The sequence below is a fragment of the Mus caroli genome, unplaced genomic scaffold (genome assembly GCF_978045245.1).
Source record: "Mus caroli unplaced genomic scaffold, Mus_caroli_1 scaffold_9, whole genome shotgun sequence".
Classification (NCBI taxonomy): domain Eukaryota; kingdom Metazoa; phylum Chordata; class Mammalia; order Rodentia; family Muridae; genus Mus; species Mus caroli.
In genome coordinates this window covers 7,458,270-7,486,228 of record NW_028227264.1, presented here as the reverse complement: position 1 = coordinate 7,486,228, position 27,959 = coordinate 7,458,270, and the positions used below count along the sequence as shown (strand labels likewise).

Below are 27,959 nucleotides of genomic sequence, written 5' to 3'. Positions count from 1 at the left end.
AAAGTCTTTATAAACTACAACTATGGTCAACCTGGAAGAGCACCTTGCCAAGCAGGAGAAAGAAATCATTTTGTTGTTGTATGAACATCAAGGAAGAATTCAATATACATCCCAGACAATCAGCTGAATTGGCAATGACAAATGTCCACCTTGTCATATAAATTTTACAGATATACTCTAGTAAAGAAGAACTAGCTCCATTTGTTATGTATAGTTCAACCTACATTGTCCACTATTGTTAATTATACGTGTGTGTGTATGAGTGTGTGTGTGTGTGTGTGAGAGAGAGAGAGAGAGAGAGAGAGAGAGAGAGAGAGAGAGAGAGAGAATATTTTTATCTTTTCCAGGTTTTCCATATATCATTGTGGCGTTTAATGAAAAAGTCTCAAGTAGCCAAGCCTCCTTCAAACTTCAAGTTTGCATTTCGGGCTATGGTTTTTGACACGGACTTATTGGATTCTTTCTCAGAGGATGTTTCTTTAGGTGCTGATTCATTTTAAGTATCCGTGCACGGAAGTGATAATTTAAAATGGCTGTGCTCAGCTGTTGGGTAGCAGAGACAGCAGCTCTGTCTAAGAACTGTGAAGTTCTAGTTTTCTCTAGGATGCTCCAGACTGCCATGGTCTGCCATGGTCTGCTATGGTCTGCTGAGGAAGCATCATAACCCCTGTCACACGTACTTCCTGGGGACCCAGAATGTCTCTGTATTTGTCATTGACCTGCCTGACTTGAATTGAGGACCCTTGAGGAGATGCCCCAGTTCCTTCTTTCCTCTTACCATATTGTTTCTCATTATTTTGTTTCCTTTCAGTTCTGAGGGATGCCTCTGTCCCCTTTCTGATGGAAATCCAAGGCAGGTCATTGAAATGTTGCAGCTTCCTTCTCCAGACCTTTACCTAAGCTCAGTGGGCATTGTGAAACAGGATGTTCAGTCCACCTTTCTGGAATTTTATATGTCTGAAGGCTTTCATAGCTGCAGGCATGAAGTTTTGGGGGGAAGGAAGTCAGTACAGATCCCAATCCAGTGTTTGTCTTTCTCTTGTCAGCGGAATGGGTCGACCTTAAATATTCTATGCCAGTAAATGAGAAGGAGTATACTTCCGAGGAAATAGCTGCTGCGGTGAAAATTCAATCCATGTGGAAAGGGTGCTATGTCAGACTGCTCATGAAAGCTAGAAAGCCAGGTATGGTTTTAAGAAACTTGAAATAGACCCAAGGTGTATAGGAATGAGTGGTATTTTAGAGCCCCCCTCCTCCACAGAACAGTTCAATAATTATACCTACTAAGTACTGAAATCCCCCGAGGCAAGGAGCTGGTTAGAGTTCATTTTCTCATTCTCAGAATTCATCAGTGTTAGAGATGTCACACACACAGACAATGAATATTTACTGAAATGGCGAATGTCAGGACTGGGACAATGAGGTAGAAAGAGTTCTTGGTACACAAGCAGGAGGACTGGAGTTCATAGATGCTACAGAAAAGGCATTCAGGTGTGGTAACCAAAGACCCCCAGCACTTGGGGGGAGAGTGGGGATCTCTGTCTAACCAGATGAGCCACGTCCTGGTGCCACATTCTGCAGTAGACTCTACCTTGGTAAGTAATTAGAGAGCAACAGAGAAAGACACCTGATATCAACTTCTGGCTACTACATGTATGTGCTCAGATGCATGTCCATCCCACACAGATGCACCCATGCACTGATATCTCACACTACATACTGGAAAAGGATATATACTCCATGAGTCACTGAGAAAATGATTGGCTTAATTTTCTGAACCTGTCATGAGTTATCTTTAGTCATCTCCAGTTTGTTAGCAGAAGTTTGAAGTGTCAATCACCTTCAGCTAGGTAGGAGATGCTTGTATATTTCTAGATTGAATTTCACAGGAGTAGCTGGATGTTGCAGGAATGAAGGATGCCAGTACTTCTGTGCATGATGAGGCTGATGTTAAGTTAGGGGCAAGAATGTGTTTAAATATGCTCTAACATTTGTGACATGAAATGTTTTCAGGTATATCAAATAAATTTGTGAGGAGTAATGCCTTCTTTATCAAATTAAAACTCAAAAGTATATTTAGTCACTTCCGTCATGTAATATCCATTGATCTATTGAGAGGAAAAATTTACTTTAATAGAGTATTTTAGTTTGACTAAATACTTTGTTATAAAAATATCTCTATGGAAAACATTTAGTAATAGCATTGAAATGTTTGTCTAAGGAGCAAAAAGTCTAGATGCCTAAAGGTTTTTAGAATACACAATAAAGAATTTATGATAAAAACATTGCTAGTGAAGGAATGGTGTTGTGTAGTGTAGTTCCAGCAGCAAGAAAGCTGAGGGCAAAGGATTGCTAGTGCTAACTGGAGGCTGACCTGGGCTATCATATTAAGAAATAAGGGAGGGAGGCAAGATGAAAGGAAAGAAGAAAGGGAAGAGAAGATAAGAGGAAGAGAAGGGAAGGAAAGGAAAAGAAAGGGAAGGGAAGACAACATAGGGGAAGTGAAGGGAATGGAGAGGAAGGGAGGGAAGGAGAGGGGAGAAGAGGGGAAAGAAAAGAGCAAGCTAGAGATAGAAGTAAATTATAATTACTTGATTTTCATATTTTTCTGCATTAGAAAACAAATGCATTTCTCAAACGTATCATATGGTAAAATATTTGTGGTTCTTTCTGTAAGTAGTAACTATTATATTCCTATTATGATCCTCCTTCCCCATTCTGGAAACTGAAAAGAAAATGCAAGCCATTTCATAATGTAGTTCTTTCACTCAGCTCGTCTTTATTGACTGAATCTCAGGGATGACTCGCTCACGATGGTTTCAGTCAGAGAAGCTGGCTGGCCAAGCAGGTGAAACTGCTCCATGCTATCAGGCACAAGGTAGATAAGCAAACGCTAAGGTTCCCATTTCAGATCCTCATCAAACAATGAGAAAACTCAGGCAGAACTTAAAAAAAGAGAGAGAGAGAGAGTGCCCTTTTCTGTCCTGTTGCCTTGGAAATGCTTACACAGGTCAGCATTTCCCCTGCTAGTTACTTTGTCCATCTACTGGAAAGCATTTGTGGGCAGTGTAGCCGGAAGTTCATGCCATCTATACAGGTATTATTCTTTAGAATTATTAGGTAGTTGCTTTTTGTGAGCAAAGGTTTTCCACTGGAACTTTTGGTATTACAGAAGATCTTTTTATGCAAACTGTTTCAGGAATCATTTAACATTAAAAAAAAAAGACCTATATTTTTAGACTGAGGGGGGATGAAAGAAAACAGAATACCATGAGCAGTGCTCTCATCTAGACATTGATAGCTCTATGCTTTAAACACACTCTCACAATTTGGAGCCTAGAACCTTCTTACTTGGGGATTGTGGGGGTCTTTGCCAACTCCACAGCCAGTGGAGTATTAATCCATGAGAGGCAAGAAGCCCTGTTCAACACAACTCAGTAGCCTGCGTTGGTTCAAACTTCAAGAGTCTGACCCTACTGAGTTTATTTTAGTCATGTTTAAGCACAGCGCAATTTTCTGGTGATAATTAACTCAATCCTGGCTGTGCAACTACATCAAAACTCTTGCAAAGTAAAGTAATATTTTCCATAAAGATCTGTTGTGATAGATTAACTTGAAAGACAGGCTTAAGATAACCAAGCTCATGATAGGATCTGAAGGAGCTGATGTGGCCCAGCCATACAGATAGCACCAAAGTTGCTTGACTGTTAACCATATCCATTCACATCCTTCTGGCTGGAGAACAGGTTATATATCTCTTTCTTTGATGAGAGTCCCCTGTGTATCTAACATTCCTGATTTTCCTAGCACTTATCTGTGAGCACAAGGACCTACAAAATGAAAGTTGTACAAGATCATTGTGCAGATATCGTACAGTTCTAATATTGTTATTGCTAATACTGTTATTAATACCACTACCATTATTGCTACTGTTGTTTTTGCTTAGAAACAAAGGAAAATGTCATCGTTGCAGATACACTTCAGAAAATTTGGGCAGTATTGGAGATGAATTTGGAGCAATATGCATTGTCTCTCTTAAGGTAAAGAATACCACTAGATCTCTTGACGCTAAAGAATACTTCTACATCTCCAGGAAAGAATGGTCCTGTGTGGCTATAATGCCCTCTATCCCAGGTAGCTCCTGAGATCGCCTGAAAAAGATGCAGGATTCCTGCTGCTTGTGAGGCTAGATCTAGATTCAGTCAGAAAGGGAAGAATCCTCCCTGTTGTGGAATACAGATAACACAGAAGTCACCAGGTTCCCTGCATGGAGCCAGGCTGGTCTCATGATTTGTTTAGTCATTTGCATGAGCCAGAAAACACAGAACATGAAAAATTCTATTATTATACTCTTGTTTGTGTCCTTGGGTTTTCATATCTAAAGTTTCCAAACCCATTGCTCATATTAACTTTACAAGCTTCCTTCTAATCTCTTCTATCAGGATCCTTCAATGGCCCCAAACAGGCTTACAATTGTTTTGCCTTGCTTTATGCTTAAACATCAAGCTTCATTTCCCTCTATGAGCATGAATTACTCTCTTGCTTAGGAATATATTCTCCTTCAGTTATGTGCCTTTGAAAGATACCATTCACACCAGAGCTGTAGTGTACTTCTCCCCCATTGACAGCAGATGCTATGAATCCCACTGTGCCTCTTTGACCTTAACTTGGCAAACTTTGGCAGGCTCTTTCAGGAGATAGGTCTCTTCGGTAAATGGAGTTTATTTTAAAAGTGCTTTGTCTTTTATACTCAAGTTATTTTTTACATTCCTAGACTAATGTTTAAAAGCAAGTGTAAGTCTATGGAATCCTACCCATGCTATCAAGATGAAGAAACCAAGTTGGCCTTTGCTGACCACACTGTGAACTATGCAGACCAGCCACCAAATTCTTGGTTTATAGTATTCAGGCAAGTGGTGAATGATGGTGTCTCGGCAGAGTGTTCAGATCTGTACTTTCAAGAGTAAAAATATGGTTAGCAGTAAAAATATCAGCCTCTAGACTCTCTCATATTTGCTTAAAACTTTTTCATACATAAAAGTTTTCCATATATATATATATATATATATATATATATATATATATGTATATATGTGTGTGTGTGTGTATGTATGTGTATGTATATGTATGTATATGTACATGATATGATGTCAGAGAATTTGTATCAATATTCCTTACATCATGAAATGTGTAAACACTTTATAGATTTTTCAATAAATCAGTCTGTTGTCAGTTCAGATAGATAACATTTATCCAAGCAATAGCATAATCAGTACAAGTTACAAGTGACATAAAATGGGAATTCTTAAGGGAATTTGCATTTGTACAAGAAAATGACACAGTAATAGTAACTTGGAATGGAAAAGATGTGTAAGGCTTTTAGTTACTTGCAACTTGAAGTTTTTGCAAAGATTTTTGGGGATTAAATTCTATATCATGCTTTGAAAATCACCATTAAGAAAGGCTTGTGTGTTTGTAATTACAGAGAAATATTTTTGGTTCCTCAAGATATGATCATACTTCCGAAAGTGTACACTACGCTCCCGATCTGTATGTTGCATGTCATTAACAATGACACATTGGAGCAGGTGCCAAAGGTGTTCCAGAAAGTGGTGCCTCACCTTTACACCAAGAACAAGGTAGGTGACAAATGTAGCCCCGGGTGATAAAACAGCATCCAACAGCAAGCTTGGCAGCCCCTGCTAGGAGGAAGGGTTCCCAGCTCCAGCCCTGGACAATGGGAGAGAGCAACCTGGTAGCACATTTCCATTTCAGAAAACACACAGTGCACGTGACCAGGCTCGAAACCAAAGCCACATGAGTTCTGAAGACACAAGTGGATCCCAGGGGTTCTTTTGGTCCCATACTGAAACAAGTCAAAGGGGTGTCTCTATCTCACAGGGAGCCATGTTCTCTTCAGAATTTCAGGGGACCCATAGCACACACAGAGCCCCTACCTATAGTCTTCCAAGGTAGCATGACTTCCTCAGGCCAAGAAGCAATGTGGGCTACCTGCTGAATGGCTGAGAGATCCTGGCCTTCCACCAGATGTTGTCTCTCGCCTTATTTTAATTCTTTCATGTTTTTAATCACATTCCACATTCGGGAATCATGACAAACTTAGTGGATATAGGCTGGAAGCCAAGAGATCTGTTTTTGTTCCTAGTTTCCTTTCTCTAACTCTATTATTTTGAAATTGTTCCTGTTTTCTCTGGATGATTTTTTTTTTTTTGTTCATTTGCTTGCTTGCTTTTTGTTTGTTTTGAGGTTCATTTCAGCCTTTCATCTCATGCACTATTTTATGAAAATTAGACATACCTTTCTAATGAATGGCTAATGAATACTGGCTTCATAAGGATGAAGAATAGATATAAAATGTAGTAATTCACTAAGAAACTCAATAGCTGCTTTGAACCATTTTAGAGATTTGAGGAAACACTTTTGTAAATAAGGAAAATAATGCTTTTTCTTTGTTTTGTTTTTTTTTTTGTGCTTGTGTGTGTGTGTGTGTGTGGTATTTATTTGTTTATTTGTTTTAGCACATAGGCTGTTAGGCTGTGTTGGGAGTCACCATGTAGATCAGGTTGGACTCACGTTCACAGAGATATACCTGCCTTGGCCTCTTGAGTGCTGATATTAATGATATATGGTATCCATTCCTCTGCTGAAGGACATCTGGGTTCTTTTCAGCTCCTGGCTATTATAAGTAAGGCTGCTATGAACATAGTGGAGCATGTGTCCTTATTACGAGTTGGAGCATCTTCTGGGTATATGCCCAGGAATGGTATAGCTGGATCCTCAGGTACTACTACGTCCAATTTTCTGAGGAACCGCCAGACTGATTTCCAGAGTGGTTGAGCCAGCTTGCAATCACACCAGCATCTGCTGTCACCTGAGTTTTTGATTTTAGCCATTCTGACTGGTGTGAGGTAAAATCTCAGGGTTGTTTTGATTTGCATTTACTGATGACTAAGGATGTTGAACATTTCTTCAGGTGCTTCTCAGCCATTTGATATTCCTCAGTTGAAAATTCTGTCTTTAGCTCTGTACCCTAATTTTTATTTTTTTTATTTTTTTTTGATTTTTAATATTTTTATTACATATTTTCCTCAATTACATTTCCAATGCTATCCCAAAAGTCCCCCATAGCGCCCCCCACTTCCCTACCCACCCATTCCCATTCTTTTGGCCCTGGCATTCCCCTATATTGGGGCATATAAAGTTTGCAAGTCCAATGGGCCTCTCTTTCCATTGATGGCCGACTAGGCCATCTTTCGATACATATGCAGCTAGAGACAAGAGCTCCGGGGTTCTGGTTAGTACATCATGTTGTTCCAACAATAGGGTTGCAGATCCCTTTAGCTACTTGGGTACTTTTTCTAGCTTCTCCATTGGGAGCCCTGTGATACATCCAATAGCTGACTGTGAACATCCACTCCTGTGTTTGCTAGGCCCCGGCATCGTCTCACAAGAGACAGCTATATTTGGGTCCTTTCAGCAAAATCTTGCTAGTGTATGCAATGGTGTCAGCGTTTAGAAGCTGATTATGGGACGGATCCCTGGATACAGCAGTCTCTAAATGGTCCATCCTTTCATCACAGCTACGAACTTTGTCTCTGTAACTCCTTCCCTGGGTGTTTTGTTCCCAATTCTAAGAAGGTGCACAGTGTCCACACTTTGGTCTTCATTCTTCTTGAGTTTCATGCGTTTATCAAATTGTATCTTATATCTTGGGTATCCTAAGTTTTGGGCTAATATCCACTTATCAGTGAATATATATTGTGTGAGTTCTTTTGTGATTGTGTTACTTCACTCAAGATGATGCCCTCCAGGTCCATCCATTTGGCTAGGAATTTCATAAATTCATTTTTTTAATAGCTGAGTAGTACTCCATTGTGTAAATGTACCATAATTTCTGTATCCATTCCTCTGTTGAGGGACATCTGGGTTCTTTCCAGCTTCTGGCTATTATAAATAGGGCTGCTATGAACATAGTGGAGCATGATCCTTTTTACCGGTTGGGACATCTTCTGGATATATGCCCAGGAGAGGTATTGCTGGATCCTCCGGTAGTACTATGTCCAATTTTCTGAGGAACCGCCAGACTGATTTCCAGAGTGGTTGTACAAGCTTGCAATCCCACCAACAATGGAGGAGTGTTCCTCTTTCTCCACATCCTCGCCAGCATCTGCTGTCACCTGAATTTTTGATCTTAGCCATTCTGACTGGTGTGAGGTGGAATCTCAGGGTTGTTTTGATTTGCATTTCCCTGATGATTAAGGATGTTGAACATTTTTTCAGGTGTTTCTCTGCCATTCGGTATTCCTCAGGTGAGAATTCTTTGTTCAGTTCTGAGCCCCATTTTTTAATGGGGTTATTTGACTTTCTGGAGTCCACCTTCTTGAGTTCTTTATATATATTGGATATTAGTCCCTTATCTGATTTAGGATAGGTGAAGATCCTTTCCCAATCTGTTGGTGGTTTTTTTTGTCTTATTGATGGTGTCTTTAGCCTTGCAGAAGCTTTGTAGTTTCATGAGGTCCCACTTGTCAATTCTCGATCTTACAGCACAAGCCATTACTGTTCTATTCAGGAATTTTTCCCCTGTGCCCATATCTTCAAGGCTTTTCCCCACTTTCTCCTCTATAAGTTTCAGTGTCTCTGGTTTTATGTGAAGTTCCTTGATCCACTTAGACTTGACCTTAGTACAAGGAGATAGGAATGGATCGATTCACATTCTTCTACATGTTAACAACCAGTTGTGCCAGCACCATTTGTTGAAAATGCTGTCTTTCTTCCACTGGATGTTTTTAGCTCCCTTGTCGAAGATCAAGTGACCATAGGTGTATGGGTTCATTTCTGGGTCTTCAATTCTATTCCATTGGTCTATTTGTCTGTCACTATACCAGTACCATGCAGTTTTTATCACAATTGCTCTGTAGTAGAGCTTTAGGTCCGGCATGGTGATTCCACCAGAGGTTCTTTTATCCTTGAGAAGAGTTTTTGCTATCCTAGGTTTTTTGTTATTCCAGATGAATTTGCAGATTGCACTTTCTAATTCGTTGAAGAATTGATTTGGAATTTTGATGGGGATTGCATTGAATCTGTAGATTGCTTTTGGCAAGATAGCCATTTTTACAATGTTGATCCTGCCAATCCATGAGCATGGGAGATCTTTCCATCTTCTGAGATCTTCTAGAATTTCTTTCTTCAGAGACTTGAAGTTTTTATTATACAGATCTTTCACTTCCTTAGTTAGAGTCACGCCAAGATATTTTATATTATTTGTGACTATTGAGAAGGGTGTTGTTTCCCTAATTTCTTTCTCAGCCTGTTTATTCTTTGTGTAGAGAAAGGCCATTGATTTGTTTGAGTTAATTTTATATCCAGCTACTTCACCGAAGCTGTTTATCAGGCTTAGGAGTTCTCTGGTGGAATTTTTAGGGTCACTTATATATACTATCATATCATCTGCAAAAAGTGATATTTTGACTTCATCTTTTCCAATTTGTATCCCTTTGATCTCCTTTTGTTGTCGAATTGCTCTGGCTAGGACTTCAAGTACAATGTTGAATAGGTATGGAGAAAGTGGACAGCCTTGTCTAGTCCCTGATTTTAGAGGGATTGCTTCAAGCTTCTCACCATTTACTTTGATGTTGGCTACTGGTTTGCTGTAGATTGCTTTTATCATGTTTAGGTATGGGCCTTGAATTCCTGATCTTTCCAAGACTTTTATCATGAATGGGTGTTGGATCTTGTCAAATGCTTTTTCCGCATCTAACGAGATGACCATGTGGTTTTTGTCTTTGAGTTTGTTTATATACTGGATTACGTTGATGGATTTCCGTATATTGAACCATCCCTGCATCCCTGGGATGAAACCTACTTGGTCAGGATGGATGATTGTTTTGATGTGTTCTTGGATTCGGTTAGCAAGAACTTTATTGAGGATTTTTGCATCAATATTCATAAGGGATATTGGTCTGAAGTTTTCTATCTTTGTTGTGTCTTTTTTTGGTTTAGGTATCAGAGTCATTGTGGCTTCATAGAATGAGTTGGGTAGAGTACCTTCTGTTTCTATTTTGTGGAATAGTTTGTGAAGAACTGGGATTAGATCTTCTTTGAAGGTCTGATAGAACTCTGCACTAAACCCATCTGGTCCTGGGCTTTTTTTAGTTGGGAGACTATTAATGACTGCTTCTATTTCTTTGGGGGATATAGGGCTGTTTAGATCATTAACCTGATCTTGATTCAACTTTGGTACCTGGTATCTGTCTAGGAACTTCTCCATTTCATCCAGGTTCTCCAGTTTTGTTGAGTATAGCCTTTGGTAGAAGGATCTGATGGTGTTTTGGATGTCTTCAGGATCTGTTGTTATGTCTCCTTTTTCATTTCTGATTTTGTTAATTAGGATGCTTTCCCTGTGCCCTCTAGTGAGTCTGGCTAAGGGTTTATCTATCTTGTTGATTTTCTCAAAGAACCAGCTCCTTGATTGGTTGATTCTTTGAATAGTTTTTCTTGTTTCCACTTGGTTGATTTCACCCCTGAGTTTGATTATTTCCTGCCGTCTACTCCTCTTGGGTGAATTTGCTTCCTTTTGTTCTAGTGCTTTTAGGTATGTTGTCAAGCTGCTAATGTGTGCTCTCTCTAGTTTCCTTTTGGAGGCACTCAGAGCTATGAGTTTTCCTCTTAGAAATGCTTTCATTGCGTCCCATAAGTTTGGGTATGTTGTGGCTTCATTTTCATTGAACTCTAAAAAGTCCTTAATTTCTTTCTTTATTCCTTCCTTGACCAAGGTATCATTGAGAAGAGTGTTGTTCAGTTTCCACGTGAAGGTTGGCTTTCTATTATTTATTTTGTTATTGAATATCAGCCTTAGTCCATGGTGATCTGATAGGATGCATGGGACAATTTCAATATTTTTGTATCTGTTGAGGCCTGTTTTGTGACCAATTATGTGGTCAATTTTGGAGAAGGTACCATGAGGTGCTGAGAAGAAGGTATATCCTTTTGTTTTAGGATAGAATGTTCTGTAGATATCTGCCAGATCCATTTGATTCATAATTTCTGTTAGTTTCACTGTGTCCCTGTTTAGTTTCTGTTTCCATGATCTGTCCATTGGTGAAAGTGGTGTGTTGAAGTCTCCCACTATTATTGTATGAGGTGCAATGTGTGCTTTGAGCTTTACTAAAGTTTCTTTAATGAATGTGGCTGCCTTTGTATTTGGAGCATAGATATTCAGGATTGATAGTTCCTCTTGGAGGATTTTACCTTTGATGAGTATGAAGTGTCCCTCCCTGTCTTTTTTAATGACTTTGGGTTGGAAGTCAATCTTATCAGATATTAGAATGGCTACTCCAGCTTGTTTCTTCATGCCATTTGCTTGGAAAATTGTTTTCCATCCTTTCATTCTGAGGTAGTGTCTATCCTTTTCTCTGAGATGAGTTTCCTGTAAGCAGCAAAATGTTGGGTCTTGTTTGTGTAGCCAGTTTGTTAGTCTATGTCTTTTTATCGGGGAGTTGAGTCCATTGATATTAAGAGATATTAAGGAAAAGTAATTGTTGTTTCCTGTTATTTTTGTTGTTAAAGTTGGCATTTTGTTCTTGTGGCTGTCTTCTTTTAGGTTTGTTGAGGGATTACCTTCTTGTTGTTTCTAGGGCGTGGTTCCTGTCCTTGTATTGTTTTTTTTCTGTTATTATCCTTTGAAGGGCTGGATTCGTGGAGAGATAATGTGTGAATTTGGTTTTGTCGTGGAATACTTTGGTTTCTCCATCTATGTTAATTGAGAGTTTGGCTGGGTATAGTAGCCTGGGCTGGAATTTGTGTTCTTTTAGTGTCTTTATAACATCTGTCCAGGATCTTCTGTCTTTCATAGTCTCTGGTGAAAAATCTGGTGTAATTCTGATAGGCTTGCCTTTATATGTTACTTGGCCTTTTTCTCTTACTGCTTTTAGTATTCTATCTTTATTTAGATCATTTGTTGTTCTGATTATAATGTGTCGGGAGGTATTTCTTTTCTGGTCCAGTCTATTTGGAGTTCTGTAGGCTTCTTGTATGTTCATGGGCATCTCTTTCTTTAGATTTGGGAAGTTTTCTTCTATAATTTTGTTGAAGATGTTTGCTGGTCCTTTGAGTTGAAAATCTTCATTCTCATCCACTCCTATTATCCGTAGCTTTGGTCTTCTCATTGTGTCCTGTATTTCTTGGATGTTTTGAGTTAGGATCTTTTTGCATTTTACATTTTCCTTGATTGTTGTGCCGATGTTCTCTATGGAATCTTCTGCACCTGAGATTCTCTCTTCCATCTCTTGTATTCTGTTGCTGATGCTCGTATCTATGGTTCCAGATTTCTTTCCTAGGGTTTCTATCTCCAGTGTTTATTTGGTTCTCTGGAGTCTAACTTATGTCCTTCAATTGAGGAATGGATACAGAAATTGTGGTACATTTACACAATGTAGTACTACTCAGCTATTAAAAATGATAAATTCATGAACTTCTTAGGCAAGTGGATAGAACTAGAAAATATCATCCTGAGTGAGGTAACCCAACTGCAAAAGAACACACATGGTATCTACTCACTGACAAGTGGATATTAGCCCAAAAGCTCCAAACAACCAGGATACAATTCACAGACCACATGAAGCTCAGTAAGAAGGAAGACCAATGCGTGGATGCTTTGGTCTTTAATCCCAGCACTCAGGAGGCAGAGGCAGGCGGATTTCTGAGTTAGAGGCCAGCCTGGTCTACAAAGTGAGTTCCAGGACAGCCAGGGCTATACAGAGAAACCCTGTCTCAAAAACAAACAAACAAACAAAAAACAAAAAAAGCAAAAACAACCAAAAAAACCCAACCAAACAAACAAAAGCAAAAACAATAACCAAAAAAAAAAAAAAAAAAAAAAAAGAAAGGCCACCCAGAGACTGTCCCACCTGGGGATTCATCCCATATACAGTTCCCAAATCCAGACACTATTGTGAATGCCAAGAAGTGCATGCTGAAAGGAGCCTGATATGGCTGTCTCCTGAGAGGCTCTGCCAGAGCCTTACAAATACAGAGGTGGATGTTTGCAGCCAACCATTGGACTGAGCACAAGGGCGCCCAATAGAGGAGTTAGAGAAAGGACTGAAGGAGCTGAAGGGGTTTGCAACCACACAGGAAGGACAATATCAACCAACCAGAACCCCAAGAACTCCCAGGGACTAAGCCATCAACAAAGGAGTACACATGTCTCTAGCTGCATATGTAGCAGAGGATGGCCTTGTCATGCATCAATGGGAGGAGAGATCCTTGGTCCTATGAAGGTTCCTAGATGTCCCAGTGTAGGGGGGGAGGGGGGAGTCGGTGGGTGGGTGGAGGAACACCTCATAGAAGCAGGGGGAGGGAGGATGTGATTGGGTGTTTCTGGGAGGGAGGAAAACTGGGAAAGGAGATAACATTTGAAATGTAAATAAAGTAAATATCCAATAAAAAAATAAAGACATATGTTAACATATCCAGCTAAAATTTTGCTAAATCAATACAATTCAACTGATTATTTATATATGTGCATACATATGCATAGTGAGATTTTAAAAATTGTTTTTACTAAATTTCTCAGTATCCCTATAATTTTAAAAGTTTATATTTTAGTAAACACAGTTCTTCTATTATGGAAGTCATCTGTATCTGATATTATGTTCTGTAGAATAATTTAAACTTTTTCATTTTTTAAATTAATTTATTTACTTTACATCCCAATTGCAACATCCCATTTCTCCTTTCTTCCGAGTCCCTCTCTCTCGGCTCCTCTTCCCTCCCCCCCCCCCAACACTCCTCCTCCAAATCCTCAGAAAAGGGGAGGCCTCCCATGGATAACAACCTACTTTGGCATATGAAGTTACAGTAGGATTAGGCACATCGTCTCCTATTTTGGTGAGATAAAGCTGTCCAGTTAGGGGAAAGGGATCCAAAGTCAGGCAACAGAGTCAGAGACGATCCCTGTTCCTACTGTTAGGAGTCCCACATGACAACCTACCTGCACAACTGTTACAAATATGCAGAGGGCCTACACCCATCCCCTGCATAATCTCTGGTTGGTAGTTCAGTCTCTGTGAGCCCTAGGGGCCCAGGTTAGTTGATTTTGTAGGTTTTCTTGTGGTGTTTTTGACCTCTCAAGGTCCTTCAAATCCATCCTGCCCTTCTTCGACAGGGTTCCCTAAGCTCCGCTTAATGTTTGGCTGCAGATCTCTGCATCATTTTCCATCAGTTACTGGGTGAAGCCTCTCAGATAACAGTTATGGTAGGATCCTGTTTCTGAGTATACCAGAATATCATTACTACTGTCAGGGTGGGCTCATCTCTCTCGCCATGGGTCTCAAGTTGGGCCACTCATTTGCTGGACATTCCCACAATTTCTGCCCCATCTTTACCCTGCACATTTTGTGGGCAGGATAAATTATGGATTGAAAGTTTCGTGGCTGGATGGGTGGCCCCATTCCTCTATTGGAAGCTTTGGCTGTTTAAGGTTCCACATCCATTACTAGCAGTCTTAACTAGCAGACATCTTCCTGAACAGAAGAAAATCAACAGGTCAGGGACCTGTTGAGTAATGAGTAATGGACCTCACGAAACAGAAAAGCCTCTCTAAGGCAAAGGACACCATCAAAAAGACAAAGCAGCAGCCTAAGGAATGGGAAAAGATCTTCATCAACTCTATCAGAGGGCTGATATCCAGACTATAGAAAGAACTCAAGGAACTAGACATCAATAAATGAAATAACCCAATTAAAAATTAGATACAGATCTAAACAGAGAATTCTCTACACAGGAATCTCTAATGACTGAGAAGCACTTAAAAAAATGTTTTGATTCATTTGTCAAAACTTAAGTGTCTGTGGGTGTGTGGATTGCTTCTGGGTCTTTGATTGGATTCCATTAACTGATCTGTCTGTTTTTATGCCAATACAATGAGGTTTTTATTACTATTGCTCTGTATTTTGTCTTGAAAACAGGGATAGTGATACTTCCAGAAGTTTTTATATTGTACGGATAGTTTTAGCTATCCTGGATTTTTTTGTTTTTCTATATGAAGTTGAGTACTGTTCTTTCAAGATCTGTCAGAGTTTGTTGGAATTTTGATGGGAATTGCTTTGAATCTGTAGATTGCTTTTGGTAAAATGGCTACTTTTACTATGTTAATTCTACTAATCCATGAACATGGAAGATCTTTCCATCATCTGAAACTTTCCTTGAATTCTTTCTTCAAAGACTTGAGGTTTCTGTCATTCAGGTCTTTCATTTGCTTGGTTACAGTTATACCAAAATATTTTATATTATTTGTGGCTCTTGTAAAGGATGCTGTTTTGATCATTTATTTCTCACCTCCTTTATCATTTCTATAACGGAGGGCTACAGATTTTTTCCAGTTACTTTTGTATCCAGCCACTTTGCTAAAACTGTTTATCAATAGTATGAGTTCTCTTGTAGAATTTTTGGGGTCACTTATGTGTACTATCATATCATCTGAGAATATCAATACTTTTACTTCTTCCTTTCCATTTTGTATCCCATTGATCACCTTTATTTGTCTTATTCCTCTAACTAAAACTTTTAGTGCTATATTAAATAGACATGAAGAGAGTAGGCAGCCTTATCTTGTCCCTATTTTAGTAGAATTTCTTTAAGTATATCTCCACTTTATTTGATGTTGGCTATTGGTTTACTTTGTAAACCTTTATTTGTAAGCCTTTATTGTGTTTAGATATGGGCTTTATATCTCTGATCTCTGCAAGACTTTTAGCATGAATAGGTGTTAGATTTTGTCAAAGGCATTTTCAGCATCTAATGAGATAGTTTTGTTGTTTCTTCCTTTCAGTTTGTTTATGTGAAGGATTATGATGATGATTTTTTTTATATATTGAATCCTCCCTGCATCCCTGGGATGAAATCTACTTGATTTTATTGGATGATGTCTTTGATGTGTTCTTTAATTTGGTTTGCAAATATTTTACTGAGTATTTGTGTGTCAATGTTCATAAGGGAGATTGGACTGAAATTCTCTTTGTTAATTCTTTGTGTGGTTTAAGTGTCAAGGAGGCTGTGATCTCATAGAATAAGTTTGGCAGTGTTCCTTCTGTTTCTATTTTGGGAAATAGTTTGAGAAGTATTGTTATTAGCTCTTCTTTGAAAGTTTGTGCCAAAATCATTAGTCCCTGGGATCTTTTTGGTTGGAGACTTTTAATGACTGCTTGTATTTCCTTAGGGTTTATTTGCCTATTTAAATTATTAACCTGATCTATATTTAATTTTGGTAAGTAGTATCCATCAAGAAAATCATGTATTTTTCTTTAGATTTTCCAATTTTGAGGAGTATACATTTTTGAAGTAATAGCTAATGATTCTTTGAATTTCCTCAATGTCTGCCTTTATACACCCCCCTTTCATTTCTGATTTTGTTAATTTGGATATTCTTCCTCTGTCTCTTACTTAGTTTGGCTAAGGGTTTATCTATCTATCTTGATCTTTCTCAAAAATATAGCTTTTGGTTGCATGGATTCTTTGTATTGTTTTTGTTGTTTCTAATATTTCATTTCAGCCCTGAGTTTATTTTCTGCCATCTACTCCTCTTCGGTGTGTTTGCTTCAGTTTTTCTAGAGTTCTCAGGTGCTGTTATTACTAGTATGAGATGTCAATAATTTCTTTATGAAGGTATTTGAAACTATGAATTTTTCTCTTACGACTTCTTTCATTGTGTACCATAAGTTTGGGTGTGTTATACTTTGATTTTCATTGAATTGTAGAAAGTCTTTAATTTCTTCCTTTATTTTTTCCTTGATCCTGTGTTCACTGAGTTGAGAGTTCTTCAGTTTCTATGAGTTTGTAGACTTCCTTTTGTTTCTATAGTTGTTAATGTTCAGCTTTAATCTATTGTGGTCTAATAAGATGCAGGAGGTTATTTCAATTTAAATGTATCTATTATGACTTGTTTTATGACGGTGTATATGGTCAATTTTGGAAAAGGTTCCATGAGGTTCTGAGAATAATGTATATTCTTTTTTATTTGGATGAAATGTTCTGTAGATAACTGTCAGGTCCATTTGATTCATAACATTTGTTAGTTTTATTCTTTTTCTCTTTAGGTTTGTTTGGATGACCTGTTCATTCATGAGATTTGAGTGTTGAAATCTCCCATTATTAATGTGTTGGCTTTGATGTGTTATTAGGCTTTAGTAATATTTCTTTACATAATGTGGTGTACTTGCATTGGGGCATATTTAGTATTGAGACATCATTTTGGTGAATTTTTCCATTAATGAGTATGGTGTGTCCTTCATCTTTTTCGAATAATTTTGGCTGAAAGTCTATTTTATTAGATATTAGAATGTCTATTACAGCTTGCTTCTTGGTGTATTTGCTTGGAAAATCTTTTCCCAGTTCTTTATGTGGAGGTAATATCTATCTTTGATGCTGAGGTGTGCTTCTTGTATGCACTAGAATGATGAATCCTGTTGTCATATCCATTCTGTTAGCCTGTGTCTTTTTGTTGGGGAAGTGAGTCAATTGGTGTTAAAAGGTAGCCATGACCAATGATTGTTAATTCCTGTTATTTTGATGTTGGTGGTGGTTTTGTGTGTGTGTGTGTGTGAGAGAGAGAGAGAGAGAGAGAGAGAGAGAGAGAGAGAGAGAGACAGAGAGAGACAGAGAGAGAGACAGAGAGAGAGACAGAGAGAGAGACAGAGAGAGAGACAGAGAGACAGAGAGAGAGACAGAGAGACAGAGTTTCCCTTCTTTTGATTTTGCTAGTGTGGAATTATTTCCTGTGTTTTCTTGGGTGTAGTTAACCTTCTTGGGTTGTTTGTTGCTACTTCATAACTATAATTTTGCAACTGTTATGAATGGTGATGTAAAGAAAACCTCTGTTTTCCAATTGTCTTAGGTGACCTGTGTGAAAGGGTCATTGGGCTCCCAAAGGGATAGAGGCCCACAGATTGACAACCATTTGGTGTAAAGGACAAGTCCCGCAAAGTCATATATGCCATCAAAATCTGGCAATAATCTTTCCTTCATGAAATGTGTTATACTAATATAATATGACTCTTTATTTGTGTAAAGACATTTAAAGAGTATTTAATTGAACAGAACAAGAATCTAAATTTGTCTAAAGTTTTTGGGCTCAGTGTGTGCCTGCATGAGTATGTGTGTGTTGGGGGTGGGGGGAGGTTGAAGGTTTTGTTGTTTTCACTAGTTAGCTTAAACTAAGTTTAAATCACACAGATTTCCTTCAAGGATGCAAGTTGAGTCAAAATGCAGAAGCACATTCCATCTCCACTCATCTATTATTTTGCTAATTTTGAATTTGTGTTGCAAATTCAGATGGCACCACTTGGGTCTCTACCCTCTGTGTCAATTTAAATTTAGGGAAAGAAATGAGAAGGTTGTGGAAAAGCAGGTAGAGATGTGTGACTGGAGAGCCAGCTTCCCTCTGTGCTTTTTGTGCATGGCTTTTCATCTCGTCAGAATCCTGAAGACCCTCAGTCTTTAAACGTGCTTGCACCCAGAGCTGAATGTCACCTCAGAACAGAGCTGATGAAAAGAAAATTATTTCTTCAGTCTTTGTTCTATAGTCTCTGACTGCTTTAACACACTGCTATCTGAAGAGTATTATGACATGTCTGTAGCTTACTGAAAATCATCAGTTTCCAAAATATCACTGTAAAGTTTGTGTGGTTTAGATGTGTTTTTTCTATTAAAAATATGGTTTTCTGAAGTTAAGAAAAAATACAGGATAAATTAGGTTTTTTTTTTCAAGATTTCTCAGGATTTTTCATAAGCTAACATATATTGAATATCACCAGAGAAAAAAAAAAGATGTAATTTTTCTCAAAAATACTATATCATAGAAACCCATTTTTACAAAATATATTGGATCAATATTACACAAAACACATCTTAGAATACACTACTGAAAGTTGAAGGCCTTATCATTTTCCTGCATGGCATTTCTATCTGTTAATCTCTCTTTTTTTAAATTTTTATTAGATATTTTCTTCATTTACATTTCAAATGCTATCCCAAAAATCCCCTATACCCTCTTCCAGCCCTGTTCCCCTACCCACCCACTCTGTTAATCTCTTAACCATTAAATAATTTGTTCCAGCACTGATGAACCATCTTGATATCCCAGGGACATTCACCAGAGACAGGTGAACATCTTCACCCACATAGAGGATGAAACTAATGCAAAGACACATAAAATATATCCCTGGGTGCTACCCAACTCGAATATCTGCTGGTCTTGATGAGAGACCTCATCCAGAGTCATCCTGCTCCATGTGGACTTTAACAGCTTTGTCATAATTTACCTGTGCATTAGCTATGTGATCTAATGAAGTTCTTCTTCCATACAAACTGGTAAACTTCCTCATAAACTTAGCTTGTTAGGAGTCTTTTTGTGCCTTTGCATTTTCTCAAGGCACTCTTTGAAGGTTGGTAAGGACCCTAATTAGACCTAGGCTTGCAAATATATATACTTCTTCAATTCAAACAGATGTTTCCTCTACTGCTGTCATAATTCCTGGAAGATCAAACAGTATAATTTAGAACACTGACCTGTGAGATTTCTCAGGGTTTACTTGTTTGTTTCGTGCACTGGGGATCTGACCCAGGAATTCACACAAGCTAAGCAAGCATTCTATCACTTGGATACACCCTCAGCCCGAAAATGATTATTTCTAAGAAGAATGTTAAATGGAATGGCTTGATAATCCTTAGGAGATTCTGGGCTCTGTCCTCTGGATATATCAATATAGTAACATTTATTTCAATGTGTGAACCACATATTTGAGAGACTAGTGGCAATATGGCTCCTATGTGTGTGTCTGCCCTCTCTTTTAGAAGGGATACACATTTGTGGCTGAAGCGTATACTGGTGACACATTCGTATCAGGAGCACGATGGAAACTGAGGCTCATCGGCTCTTATAACCCGCTCCCGTTTCTCTCCCGTGACTCACCATGCAACACCTTCTCCATAAAGGAAATCAGAGACTACTACATTCCTAACGACAGGAAGATCCTGTTCAGGTACGAGTATGTGATAGATGGATAAAGGTGTTCTTTAAAAATAGTAATATTTCTATTAAAATGAGTTCATAATTCTGAATTCATTAAGTTTTAAGCTCTGTCATTTTATGGAAATAACAAGTTTAGCAATAACATGGCTAAGTGGATACTTGAGCAAGCCTATATAATGCTGATCTCATTTCTTAGGTTTCCTTTTGCCTGACTTTCACAGAAATTCTTCCAGATTCACTTCTAGGTTCTTGACCCTCTCCTTGCTCTGCCTTATCTGTGGTTTCCCTCTGGTGGGACAATCCTCCTTTGTCATCTCAACTTTCTGTTTATGCTCCCCTATCTACCACTCCTGAATTCCCAGTACTGAGTCTACTTTGCTTCATTAGTTGTTTCTGTGGGTTGTAATTCCAATCAATAGACCACTCCTTTTGTGTCCTCCCATCTCTTCCCAATGCTCCTGCACTACTCTAAGGTGTTCATTATGTTTCTTACATGATATTATTGATTTTGGAAACTAGGAGTCCATTATATTCCTTTTAAAAAATTGCACTGTCACCCCACCTTAATATATATGTTTATCCTTTATCAAGGATAATACTTTTCTAACATACATATTTACACATGTTCTATAAAACGTTTGTAAATTGACTGTAGGGTAAAATCTCGAGCTGCAGAGTCTAATGGCCTTTCCCAGCCACCACGTCATAACCAGGACTGTCTCTTAATAGAACAAAAGTCTCCCTTCCCCCAGACATGTTAGTTGTATAGATCTTGTTTCCTCGTATATTATTTTGTGATATTCTATCCTTATTTTGCTACCTTGAAAAAACACTAATGATAATTTTCGGATTGTAAACCTTTTGCATTGAAATCTGCAAATATATGTAGTTGATCCTGGTGTCATTCCTATGGTATACATTTTATGTGTTGTATACATTTTAGTTGATTATCTGTGCATCAACCTTTTGGGAAATTAATGTGAATTGAAGGCATATGTTTTTTTCAACATAGAAACTAGCAGAGTGCCCAATGTATAATTGGCTTGCAGTAAATATCTTCTCTTTTTCATAGAAAATGTTCTTCCACTCAAATTTAGAAAACACATTAGATGTGTAGATATCATTTGTAATCAGAAAACCAATAACTATCCTTAGGTTTCAGTTTTGTTATTGTCTCTTATACCGTTTCTTTCTGGTCATAGTTTACTACTTCTAAAATCATAAAAATGGGAGCTTTGTGGCTCTCACATTTCATATAGCATTATGTAATAATCATTTATTAATAAAATCAAGTTGTTTTTAGCTATTTTATGACTGTCCATTTTATTGATGTGACTATGCAATCATTGATGTAGCTAAAGTCATGACAGGAATGGTCTATGATACCTAGAAAAAAACCACCCTATTTTTAGGGCTTTATTGTATGGAAGAGATATGTTTTAAAGGCATAGTACATTGATGAGTTGCTCTTCATAAGGAAAAACTAAGTTTTTCTGATAAAATTTGACAAACGATATGCTTTGCCTGATTTTTTCCTATAATAATTTTAATGCAGAAATTTTCCTCCTTAAAATGTAATTCTTAAACAGAAATATAGTATATAGTACAACCTTAAGCACACATTTGGTTTTCTACACGAACGTATTTTATACCTGGGAGAAGGCATAAAGAACACTCTGAGGGAAGCCCACTTCGGGGCAGGCATGCACGTTGTGGATTTGCCTCTCAATTTGTCTTCCTGCAACATATTTTCAACATTTTCTGTAGAAAAAAAATTAGAAAAAAGGAAAGTAACAACTAAAAAATAGTGATTTATTTGCTTCTCACTGTGGCCTCCTAATACAGGAAATAGAGGCTTTTATCTTAGCAGCAACAGAACACTTTAAAGAGTTTTTAAGAAAACTGACACTCTCAGACTTGTGTCAAAAATATGTCTATAATACATGAATTTGAAAAAATATCAATGTAATTCCTAAAGAAAAACTATCATCATATTATTATGGAATTCTATTCAATTATTCAAAGTATAGATTATTAACAGATTAATTGAGATGGCTGCCAGATGTTGATCTGAATGAAACGGATATTCAAATGGTAGAGGGACAGACAGTGTAAGACAGCTCAGATGGTAACCCTGGCAATATGAACTTCAGTCAATGGGGCTGCTATAGTTTCCCTGTCAAGGTCTTGACACAACACTGGGTGGCTGAAAAAAATGTCTCATCTCACACTCTGGAAGTTCACCCTGAAGTTAAATTGTCACCAGGGTAGGAGTCTCCAGAGCATTCTGGAAAGGCTCTATTTTACTTCCTCTCAGCATTTTATGCTTGCTGGTGTTCTCTTGCTTATTGGGACATCATTCAGATCTCTGTTTTCATCTTTACACAGTGGTTTATTGTGTGGCTGCTTCTAAATTCCACCCTATTATTCTGAGGCCACCAGCCATATTGATTTGGCCTCATCCTTTAGGTTTTTCCTGTAATAAATTATCTCTACATAAGATGACCTTGTGAGGGCACCAACATGGCTTTTGTAGGAAGAAGACATACAATTTAAACCAATCATAAAGAGACATATGAATCTGGAAAGAAAACGTTTTAAGACGCTGAGCTAAACTTGACAGCCTAGGCTGGTTGAGCGTACCTTGGGGAAATGTCTGGATGCCATCATTTACTTTGGGCAAGAACACAGGGCAGAAGCTAATTGTAAAGTGGTCAGTAGAAAATATCAGTAACAATCATGCTACCCTTTGAAGAGAGAGCTCAGCTTGAAGCTTCCATTTAGGAACCTGGATTCCATTTTTTTTTTCAGTCTATGAATGAGAACAGAGCACCGTTTCCCTGATAAGCATGGGATATCAATGACAGAGGGGCATGAGAAAGCAGACCTGAAGAGAAGGGACAGCATGAAATTGCTTTACTCAGGGATGACAGGTTTCTAAAGACAAGGCACCAATAATCCTTTCACCCCTGCTAGACCCTTCCAAGAGGTCATCAGATAAAACCAGAAGTTTCCATATGGCAAACACTGCTTGGACTCCTGAGCAGTGCAAACCAAGGCTCTGGGTTTGTGCTGAGCAAGTGAGTGGGAGGTGTGGGAGATGAGTTGGTCACCAAAGCAAACACAGAGGGGCCAGGAGGGGAAGGCAGGTCACTCTGGAGTTCAATGTGATGGACTTGCCTGATTTGCCTTTGTTTTATTTTCATTCACTTGGAGAAATTGAACATCCTGGGCACTTGTGAAGAGTTACTAGAGAAAGCCACAACAATTTTTTTCATTGTTGTTTTAAAGGGACTAGAAAGATGGCTTGGAGGATAAAGAACTTGCCAGGAAATACTCAATTGTGACAACCTAAGTTCCATCCCAAGAATTCATGGAAAGCTGGAAAGAGAACCCATATGTGCTTTCATGTTCTCTCCCCACCCCATATCTCTGGCTCTCTCTCACTATCTTGCTCTTGTTCTCTCTCTCTCTCTCTGTCTCTCTCTGTCTCTGTCTCTCTCTCTCTCTCTCTCTCTGTCTCTCTCTCTCTCTCTCTCTCTCTCTCTCCCTCTCCCTCCTTCTCTCTCCTCTCTCCTACTCTATCACACACATTAAAAAGCACAAGCAGTGGTACATGATGGTCACCTGACTGTCAGGGAAGGTATCTTTTAGATCTACACTGCTTCATAAACATCTTCTCATCATACTTAAACAAAAAGATATTTACTACTTGGGATTTTCTTTTTTTAATTTTTAATATTTTTTATTACATATTTTCCTCAATTACATTTCCAATGCTATCCCAAAAGTCCCCCATACCGCCCCCCACTTCCCTACCCACCCATTCCCATTCTTTTGGCCCTGGCATTCCCCTATATTGGGGCATATATAGGTTTCTGTCATTAGAAAATCCCAAGTAAGCCACAGGAGATTACTTGGGATTTTCTAATGACAGAAACCTATGCTGCTGTTTTTCTCAGCTGTACGGTATCGGGCTCTGTTGAAGTCTGCAGGGACACTAAGGCGCATGTCCATGGGCCTTACGAAGCTGTATTACTTTCAGACAATCAAATGAGAACAGACACCACAGTTTCTATGCTGACTTAAAGGACACAGAGCAGTGTATTTGCTCATCGAGATGAACCTTTCTCACAACAGGTACTCCATTAAAGTGACGGTGGCACAGTCTATTACAATCCAGGTCCGCACATCCAAACCCGACACCTTCATCAAGCTGCAGGTGCTGGAAAGTGAGGAGGTTATCACCAGCACCGTGGGCAAAGGGCAAGCTGTCATCCCCGCCTTCTACTTCCTTGGAAATGAAAAAGCCCTGAGCTCCCAGTGTAAGTACCTGTCTGGAATTTGGCCTCCATTCAAAAACAGATGCTTGTGTTGCTGCCATTTAAAATGGTTAAAATCAAAAAAATCACAAATCGACACTTGACAAACACTGGGGCCAACTCCAATGACTGACGACATTGTAATTCTATACCTAAGTAGGCTCCTAAAAACCAATCGATTGGACTATTCTTTTCTTACACACAATCCTGCTTGTATTCTTTAGGATTCATTTATGTGTACATATATGACTGTTTTCCTGCATGTCTGAATGGGCGCCATGAGGAAGCCTGGTCCTACGAAGGAGGAGGAGTTGGATCTTTTGATGCTGGGGCCATGGTGGTTTAAGGCATCACGTGGGTGCTGGGAACTGAACTAGGATCCTCTTCTTAAGCAGTGTGTGCTCTTAACTGATGAGCTAGCTCTCCAGCCCCACATGAAATTTCATAATTGTTGATAATCTAATGTATTTTTATTTTATCTTCTTAAAATAATCATGTCCTTTTAAGCATACTATATTCTATATGTATATATGTAACCTATTTATTTATTCAATCATATCAAATATTCTAACATATTATTTCTCCTTTTTAGCTAGCAAGCAAGTTCTCTTATCTCACCCCTCACCTAAGAAAGACCCAGAAGTGCTGACCAAGAAAAAGTCTGGCCAACCAGGTCAGAAATCCTTCAAAGGAAGACCTGGAGGTGGACTAACAGACACAGGAATGCCCCTGCTGGAAGAAGAAATTTTGAACATACCCACTATAGAAGAAAATTCTAGCACGCCACAACAGGTACATTAACTGAAAAAAAAAAACAATTAATGATTTGGGGCTAGGAAGATGGTTCAGTGGGTAAATTGTATGTGTGTAACTCCAACCTGGGAGGCCTAGACAAGCAGATGTCACTTGCCAGCTAGCCTAGGAAAAGGTAGAAAGTTCTGTATCTAGTGAGATTGTCTTTCGCAAAAAATAAGGTAGAGAAAGACTGAGAAAGAAGGTAGAGAAAGAAACTCCAAGCTGACTCTGGCCTCCATGTATATATTTACCAACTGGTGCCCTGTATTCACATGTGCACAGGTACACAGAATGAGCATATATGTATAAAGAGAGGGAAGAACTTATGTCACAGGATGTAAACAGGGACTGGGCAATAACTGTGATGATGATCAAATCACATGACTTAGAAATCACTAGAGACAGATGTAAAATTGAAAGAATGAATCAAGAAGCAGTGGGCTTAATTAACATGAAGACACCCAACTACCCAACTTAACAGAAATCAAACAGCTATTGGAATGGTGTAGAAAAAAATGTAAGTCATTTATCCAATTGAAATGTTCAATGTCTGCTTCCTGCAAAATGATGAAGCTGAGGTTAAAATAGGAACCATTTGGGGGATTTGAAATTTCTAATTATAGTGCCTTTGTCTTGGCACATACTGGACATTTGATTACTTCCTATGTGTGTGCCTGTCAGCACTCCCGTGTGTGAGTATGGGAGCACATATGTCAAGGCATACTATGGAAAGCCAGAGGACAGCCTCTGGTGGAGATCCTTGCCTTCTCTCTCATTTGTAACAGGGTCTCTTTGTTATTTGCTACAGCACATACTCCGGTTAGCTGACTCAGAACTTCCAAGGATGCCACACCTCCAGCCCCTATCTTGCCACAGGAACACTGGATTACAGACAGAGCAACTGTACCTACCCTTAAAGGGTTGTTGAATACAGGTTCTCACACTTTCAGGAGAAGTACTTCATTCCCTCAAGCATTTCCTACTCCATTCAGGATCTCTTAAAAGATAGATTTGTGGCTGGAGAGATAGCTTAGGGGTTAAAAATGTTTGTTGCTCTTGTAAAGGATACAAGTTTAGCTCTCAGAACCCACACAAGGTGGCTCACAACCTGCAACAACTCCAGCTCCAGAGACTGAATATTCTCTGACCCCTCAGAACCCCTGGATTCATATACAAGCACATGCAAAACTAAAGTACTTATTTTTTAAAAGATAAAATGTTTGTGATGAAAAATTAATAGGCACCTCAACAAAAACTAAAGTACCTATAGATGGGCAGTCTTAGCATAATGCAATTATAAATACATTAATAATAAATAGTTTAAAAGACTACACATGTGAAAACATGATAATGTTAAATAATCTTTTAGGTAAAATAGATCAACTGAGTATTTATAAAGCATCGAACTCAATAATGAGTTTTTAATAACAACTCTAAAATCATACTTTATCAGCAACATTAATGTGTGTTTAATGAAATACTGACTTTTCAATTAATCAGTGAGCAATGCATGTTCAGAAGTATGTAAGCTAACCTCAGACAGCCAGAGTTAGAAATGAGCTACTTAGTAACTCACTGAAAAGAGACAAGGTTCTGAGAATGATATAAAAATAAGCCAATGAAACTTACAAACAAAATGCCTAAAAGTGAATTATCCATAGTTTTTGCTTTTTATGATTCTAAAGCATATGTGCTACTCACAAGACCTGGGAGAACACAGAAGGCATACATTTACCAAACACAGGAAAATGGTACAGGGCTCTAAGACCATTGAGTAGCCCAGACTGGTCTATGCTTGCAGAGTTAAACACTAGGGCAGGCGAGGCTAGTGGTGGGAGAGAAAGGAGTTTGGCAAAACCCATTAATAAGGAAATAACAATCTGAGCAATGTGATAAAAAAAAAAGTTGCAATTATAATACCTTCAAAGTTTTCCCTTGCTAAATACCACATCACCAGCTGGCTTATGGAATGAATCAAGCAATAGTATTTTCTAAAAACACAACAAAGACCTTGTCTTATTTGAATAGGTCATTTGAGACAGGGTCTCGCTCTACAGCCTGTGACTGTCCTAGAACTTGCTATGTATTCCAAGCTGGCCTTACTTGCAGTAGCCCACAGACCTCAGCCTCCCAGGTGCTGGAATTGGAGTCATGAGGCCTGGAACCTAGATTCTTATGACAATTTTACAGACATCCACACAATCTTGACTCCATATCCAGATAAGGAGAACATGAGAGAAATGAATAAATTTAGGTGATCAAGTGGTGAGAAATTATAAATGATATACCAGTTAACCAGTTCCAGCAGTGGTAAGAGTGGGCAGAGAGAATCTCTCCAGGAATTCATGAGGTCTGCCATTAGAAAGACCTAGTAATATAAATCCACAGAAATAACTACATGACAATAGCTATGTGGCCCTCAGACAGCTTATCATGCTCAGCTTCTACTTACAGATGCGTAATGGAAAACTAATGCAAATCCTACAAACTAGGAGCTTTCATCTAGAAATTTGTACAAAACAATATATTCATATTTGAACTTGGTATATTTTCCTTAAAATAGCATAAGAAAAGAATCCTCAGTATTATTGATAATATTTAATAACATTGCAACATTTTGGCAGCAGGGGAGCAAACTGGTTAGCAGCAAAGTAAGTGAACTACTAAGTTATTTATAGATAAGATAATTATCTATACATACCTAAAAAATTCCAGCAGAATATACAAAACATAGAGCTGATGAGATTTTAAAAGCTTGCCAGGTACAATGTGTCTGCATTTACTCAACTCTT

At 38.4% G+C, this 27,959-nt stretch overlaps 1 protein-coding gene across 6 annotated transcripts in view; it reads left to right on the top strand.

Moving 5' to 3' along the window:
* Positions 1-27,959, top strand: part of Adgb (androglobin) — a 141,392-nt gene that overhangs the window by 81,590 nt on the left and 31,843 nt on the right. For all 6 annotated transcript variants that reach the window (XM_021175285.2, XM_021175286.2, XM_021175284.2 and 3 more), the window contains 8 exons: positions 348-483; positions 1,047-1,184; positions 3,947-4,040; positions 4,775-4,909; positions 5,486-5,639; positions 19,873-20,060; positions 24,191-24,375; positions 24,965-25,164. In XM_021175285.2, coding sequence (XP_021030944.1) covers positions 348-483; positions 1,047-1,184; positions 3,947-4,040; positions 4,775-4,909; positions 5,486-5,639; positions 19,873-20,060; positions 24,191-24,375; positions 24,965-25,164 — 1,230 coding nt within the window. The remainder of the gene's footprint in view (positions 1-347; positions 484-1,046; positions 1,185-3,946; positions 4,041-4,774; positions 4,910-5,485; positions 5,640-19,872; positions 20,061-24,190; positions 24,376-24,964; positions 25,165-27,959) is intronic.